At 34.9% G+C, this 6,648-nt stretch overlaps 1 protein-coding gene across 1 annotated transcript in view; it reads left to right on the plus strand.

The window, feature by feature from the left end:
* LOC134749421 (synaptic vesicle glycoprotein 2A-like) overlaps nucleotides 1-6,141 on the plus strand; it is a 36,025-nt gene extending 29,884 nt beyond the window's left edge. The window contains exons 9-10 of the mRNA XM_063684345.1: nucleotides 3,984-4,111; nucleotides 6,032-6,141. Of these exons, the coding sequence (XP_063540415.1) occupies nucleotides 3,984-4,111; nucleotides 6,032-6,089 (186 nt within the window). The 3' untranslated portion in view covers nucleotides 6,090-6,141. The remainder of the gene's footprint in view (nucleotides 1-3,983; nucleotides 4,112-6,031) is intronic.
* Nucleotides 6,142-6,648: the final 507 nt, after the last annotated feature.

Consider the following 6,648-nt stretch of genomic DNA (forward strand, 5'->3'; position numbering starts at 1 on the left):
CTTCTCTATACAATTATCTCATGGTATACAGATACTTTTTTTTGAGCCCGATCCCTATGGACAGCCATAGTGATCGGGCTCGGGCAAAATTAAAAATAAAAGCAGTTTAGATGCAATAATGCCATCAGGGGCCGTTTAAGGTCACTTTTGGTTCTTTTTTCCTGTCGTCTTTTGACTGAGAACGTTTTCAACTATCGTTTAAGGTAAGTAGCACATATTTTTCTGCTTATTATATTCTATGCATATCATATTTTGATAAGTCTGTTGCAATAAGTTCGCGCTTTGAACACATATTAAATCACCACCACCAGCCGCGACCACGACCAGTGAAACCTGTGTCGAAACGTCGGTAATTAAAGATAACAAAATAAATTCGCGATAGACCCAATTGTAAATGTGATTTAATATAAGTCTGTTGCAAGTTCAGGCTGGCAGATTATAAGGTAATTTTTATATTCGAAATTCGAAATTTTTTATTAGCTACATTCCTTAAGTTGAAAAGAGATAATCATGTAAATCATAACCTTAATAACAAACATCTAGTAATTTACCTACTAACCAAATATTTGGTATACCTTGGGAATTAAATAAATATGGTATAATGTGACTAGCATCAGACCAAAGATTTAAAAAATAATTTTGATGAGGAAATCCTAAAAATAACCATGGAATTGACCAAAACAGTTTTCTGAGCTTTAGTGCTTTAAACAATTTTGAGTATTTGTAGTTAGATGTATATGCTATTATGTATTTCTTTTGGCCTTTGGGCATACTCTTAAGGTCATGCTGGTGGTGCTTTTCTCTGTGGACATCTCCGTTGCACAGACTATGAAAAGTCTGCTAGTAGCGACGGCTGTGGACCTATTTCCAACTACAACAAGGCAAGTTTTCTTGTGTTTCTTTATAGGTTAGCTTCAAAAAGGAGATCACGCAAGTATAAATATAGATTGCGTTGGCAGGCAAGTTCCAGCCAGTTGGCTTAATAGGTTTTCTAGCGCGGCGTGTCTGGAGGGGAAACGTCCAGGAGTAACGCTTATCACCATGCCTGTCACGTTCTAACAAGTATGTGAGTGCGAAAGTGACGGACTTAGTGATAGGGGAAACCATGCTGCGCGGGCAGGTTATTGCCGGATATCGGACACCATGCCAGATTTAGAATCATCGTCTACTAATTTTCTTCCTGCATAAGACTAGCAGACGATGATTTAAAGGAAATAAAATGCCACTTACAACAAGCTACTAGATACGAGAAATGTAGATCACATAGAGTTTTTAAAAATACATTCCTGTTTTCATCCATTAAATACGAAACTTGTTTAAAAATTTGTTAGCAAATAGATCCATGGTACGGTTTTTACAGCTTGTATAAATGTAAAAATGTTTAAATTAAAAACGTATTACAACCAAGTTTTCAAACCAGCTTTAACAACAAATTGAATATTCAAACGTATAAAATTAGAATGAAAATTCTACGCCAGAATTCCAAAAATATTTACTAATATTATTGATATATTTTTCCATTTTTAGTATACCAAGTAAAAGTCTCCCGGCAAGGCTCAATACAGTTGAGATCCTTAGACACTAAATGTAACTCGAAGTGCAAAGTTTAAGTGCACTTGCATTTTATTTTCCCAATACATTGAATAGGCTTAACTTACCGACGTCACTCGATTTAAGAACTCCCATACGAAGTCTAAGCGGCCGAGTTTAACTTAAAACTTCTCAGGCAAGTCTATTTCAGTCCTATTGTGAGTTGGAACACGATAGAGGTATTGTTGGACGGTTATGCAGCCGTATTCAGGTTTACCTCAGAATGCACGTTGGCTATTACATAGAACAACAGCTAGGTATATGACGTAATGACAATGGGACTAGCTTTTGCAGTTCATATTTGAAATGGTGATGCAAAAAGGAAAAAGAAAGTACTTAAACATCTGTTTAAGTTTAATTCCGACAGGGGTGCAGAAGTTAAGATTATCAAAGCAAATTTTTTTGAGCAAAAGTACTTAGGTACAATCCTTATTATCTTTATCAAAGTATTAAAATAAACATTTCATGGAAACTTAAATTTAACAAGAGCTTTTTTACTATTAAAAAAAAACCGATATGACCTTCAAACCTTCAAGAAAAGAGCGTATTCCCATCTTAAAGGCCGGCAACGCAATTACAACCCCTCTGGTGTTGCGGGTGTCCATGGGCGGCGGTAATCGCTTTCCATCAGGTGATCCGTCTGCTCGTTTGCCTCCTATTTCATAAAAAAAAAAAAATACAGCCGACCCTTATTTATTGCAAGCTGGAATGTATTTAGCAATTAAATGGGTTACCAGATAAATAAGGTTTATACATATTTAAACATGTGTCAATATAATATACAATTTAATTAATTAAATGAAAGCATGGGGAGTTCACACTAACGATTCATTAAGGCACACAGTTCAATAGTTTCAAATGCTTTGATCCACATATCGATAGCTCAATTATACATTTCAACGCGCGGGCATCATTAAAATTCATGGTTCAATGTGGTTGCATCCATTTTAGGTCTGGCTAATAGAGGTATTGATTAAATTAAGTGTGATTGTTAATTGTTCCACAAATGGTTAGTCCAAAAAACAAATCTCGGGTCAAGGAGTATAAAATCTTTCCCACATCTTTAAGGATTTGTCTTTTATCTTAATCCAGTTTTTAGATCATATTTCGTAGAAATTAGAAAATTGCAAGTTAAATGCCTAATTACGCGACACTACAGTGTGAAAAAAAAGTTACAGAGAGCATAGTGTTTTAGAGCCAGAAAAATCTTACAGAATCTCCATTTTCATACTTACTGAAGTTTAAGCGCCAACGATTAAGCAAAAAAAACTCAAGAGTAAAAATAAGTTTCTGTAAGAATACGGTTTTCCATAAACGTTCTTTCATAAAATATAACCCGGGATAACTGTATCGAAAATTTTCATAATTTTATACCTCTGGCATGTAATAGCAACCCATAAAAAATTTTTTTTGGCAGTAAACACGCTAGAATAAACACCAAATATTATCATTACGTTTTAACAACGCAGTGCCTATTACGATTGAGGAGTGTCTTTTCAAAAGGGCTTTTTTTCTCTATAAAATCCATACAAAAATAAACCCTTTTACCCTACATAGAGGGTTTATTTTTCAATGGATTTCATACAGAAATAAGCCCTTTTGAAAAGACACTCCTCGATTATAAACACATTTGAAACTTGGCGCATTCATTACAGTTTACGATTTTACGAAAGTATATACCTACTTTGGAGTTAAGAATACGAGTATATTCTTTTGTTATGTATAACTTCTTAATGTATTGGATAGGAACTCTGAATCGTTTTATAAGTAGGTAGCATTGCCATTATACATTATGCTTAAGCTTGAATATTACTCTGAGTTATTGCTTGAATATTCAATAAACTTTTACACGTCAATATTGAATTTACATACAAGCAAAAAAATTATAATACAGCATCAATTATAATTATAATATACAACTAACTGCAACTACCAATTCAAACTAACGTATTACAATAACTTAGAGATGTATAAGGTCTCCAAGTGTCGAAAACTAAAATTAAATTATACAATATAATCAAGCGAGAACATGCATGATTGTCTCATGTGTCAACTCTACTGGACTAGCAAATATTAAGTCACATGAAAAAAAAATATTTATTTACCTCTTACTACTTATCGAAATCAAGCTACCGGCTTAAATGCATCTCTATCGTCTATAAAATCATTTACAGTGTAGTACGTCTTACTTAACAAGGAGCGCTTATGACTTAAATTTGTTAAGTGGTTTTGCTATATCAGTGGGAACTTTGTTATAAAAACGTGTACAGTGTAGGCACATTCAATTAATTCAAGCGCATTAAGAATGCTGAAGATCGGTCGAAGTTGATAGAGCTAGTGCGACTTACGAACATTCTAATTTGATAGTTTTTTAACCTATGTTTTTTTTTCAGAACGCTGGCTATTTCGATCGTGATGCTCATAGGACGTATCGGCACGCTGGTTGGAAACATCCTGTTTCCTATATTATTGGACGTGGGTTGTGTGGTGCCGTTTTTTGGGTTCGGTGGCTTGATGATAGGTGAGTACTTATACACTATCAAATAAAAGTTAATCTAGGGACACACTGATACCAAAAATACAAAATTTTGAATATCAGAATATTTTTTGTGTACTTCATATTATATTGTGAAAAAAAAAACTTTAAATTCTGACATTTATAATGATGTGTCTATGTGTCCATGGTCTGAATTTTTTTATACTGACCTCTGCAAATAATAGAAATGTAAAAAAATAAACGAAAAAAACAAATCTCGGGTCAAGGAGTATAAAATCTTTCCCACATCTTTAAGGATTTGTCTTTTATCTTAATCCAGTTTTTGGGAGGTCTGTCATGTGATTACTTACTTATTTCGTCTAAAGAATTCACTCCCAGTGAAAATCGTCAACACGACACGACACGAAAATTCTTCGAAATAAAAGAGTATCAGCTGAATCATCGTAAAATGGCGTGCTTAACTTAATCCTTGGCGTTATTCCCACAGTTATTTGCTGAGTGTCCAGTGTGAGCATGATCTCTGATCACCAATGGTTGTTACTGATCTCGATGCTTAAGTATACTGGTTAGTTTTACTCAGGCACAGCAGTCGCAATGACAGGCCTGCTCCTGAAATTGCAAAAAGTAATAAGTTTTTTCGGATTGACTCAGCATTTTTATACCTAGCAATTAATATCTGCCAACAGTGACCTAGAAGCATAGAATTCGCGCTGTGAAGCTTAAAGAAATAGTGTTAAGGAGTATTTTCCTTTATTAATATCCGTCTTTGTTATCTGGATTAAACGCTTATGTGATAAGGGTTTTAATCGAGGTCATTTGTGACATTTTATTGAAATATTAACGGTTTGGGACTAAAGGAAATTATGTCAACATAACACATGTTAATGAAAGACCTTTCATCACTTAGAGGATATAACCAAACGGAGTAGCCATTAACAGGCGTTCCCCTCTGTCGAAAATAGTCGGCCAATAGTCATATACAACGTATGGATTGACGTTTAAAAATCTGACATAGCTATTTTTACGTTACATATACTTTTGACGTTCCCCTCCCCCGCATGCAAAAATCGGCAGACTTTGTGTACAGAAAATTACAGACAACTATTTTATCTCTGTTTGGTTATATCCTCTAAGTTTCAAACAAAGATATAAAATAGTGAAATTTTGTAACTGCATGTTATAGCTAAAATAAAAAACCGGCCAAGTGCGAGTCGGACTCGCGCACCGAGGGTTCCGTACTTTTTTAATATTTGTTGTTATACCGGCAACAGAAATATATCATCTGTGAAAATTTCAATTATCACGGTTCATGTGATACAGCCTGGTTACAGACAGACGTACAGACGGACAGACTGACAGACTGACAGACGGACAGACGGACAGACTGACAGACGGACAGACGGACAGACTGACAGACGGACAGACGGTCAGACGGTCAGACGGACAGACGGACAGCGGAGTCTTAGTAATAGGGTCCCGTTTTTACCCTTTGGGTACGGAACCCTAAATATACCTATGTTTATAAATATACCTATGTTTATAAATATATTATTATGTATACAAATACTTGAAGCTTTATACATACATATATTTGGCAACTCTACAGTATACTTGCTTTGCGGATGAGATGGAATTATTTTCTTTGGTTTGATTTTTCTATACTTTCGCTCTTTTTAGTCGAAGAACAGAAGACAGAGGGTACCTTGAAAAACGTAAATGGAAAATTCGTTATCTGTCTCTCTATCGCACGAATATAGAAGACCGATATAAAAATTGACATGTAAAAGTGCCCCTGTGGCCTATTTGCTGAATAAATGTTTGATGTTTGATAGAGAGGCAGATAAAGAATTTTCGATTGTCTTTTTTGCGGTAGGCTTCGCTTTACGTATTTTTTTACTGTTCATGGTTACGCTAGATTTTTTAAAGTGTGTTTATTTGTTGCAGGCGTCACCATATGTGGATTGTTCCTGCCATCAAAGAAACAGTGATATTTACAAATTAATAGTTAATAACTTAACTAACTTAGCGGTTTCACTCACGTATTTTTAGTCACTCGCGCGACATGTTTCGGAGAGCCTAGGTAGGTAGCTTGAGTACGTGACGCCCACCCGTCGTGACCGCTACTCACTCAGGCATTGTTAGTGCTTGAAAATGGAGACCTACGGCTCTCCGAAACATGTCGCGCGAGTGACTAAAAATACGTGAGTGAAACCGCTAAGTTAGTTAATATGTCTCACGATAGTTTAAATTCGATAATAGTAAATAATTAAATTAAAGTATTGTACCTATATTGTAAAGTGTAGTGTAAGTTATTTATTTTAAATTTGTACAGATAGAATATGATTGTTTACCCATAAGCCTTGGCAAATTGCCGAGATAACGCAAGGAAGAAGAAAGAGAAAGATAGCATGATTGTAAAAAATACATGAACAAATTTAATATTTTTTGTATTATTTGTTTAATTATAAACAAAAATACCATTTCTCCACAAGACATACTAATAGGCTACTCTAATCGGTTGATAGTATAGAAAAAACCGGCCAAGTGCGAGTCGGACTCGC

Source organism: Cydia strobilella, chromosome 18 (assembly GCF_947568885.1).
Source record: "Cydia strobilella chromosome 18, ilCydStro3.1, whole genome shotgun sequence".
NCBI lineage: Eukaryota > Metazoa > Arthropoda > Insecta > Lepidoptera > Tortricidae > Cydia > Cydia strobilella.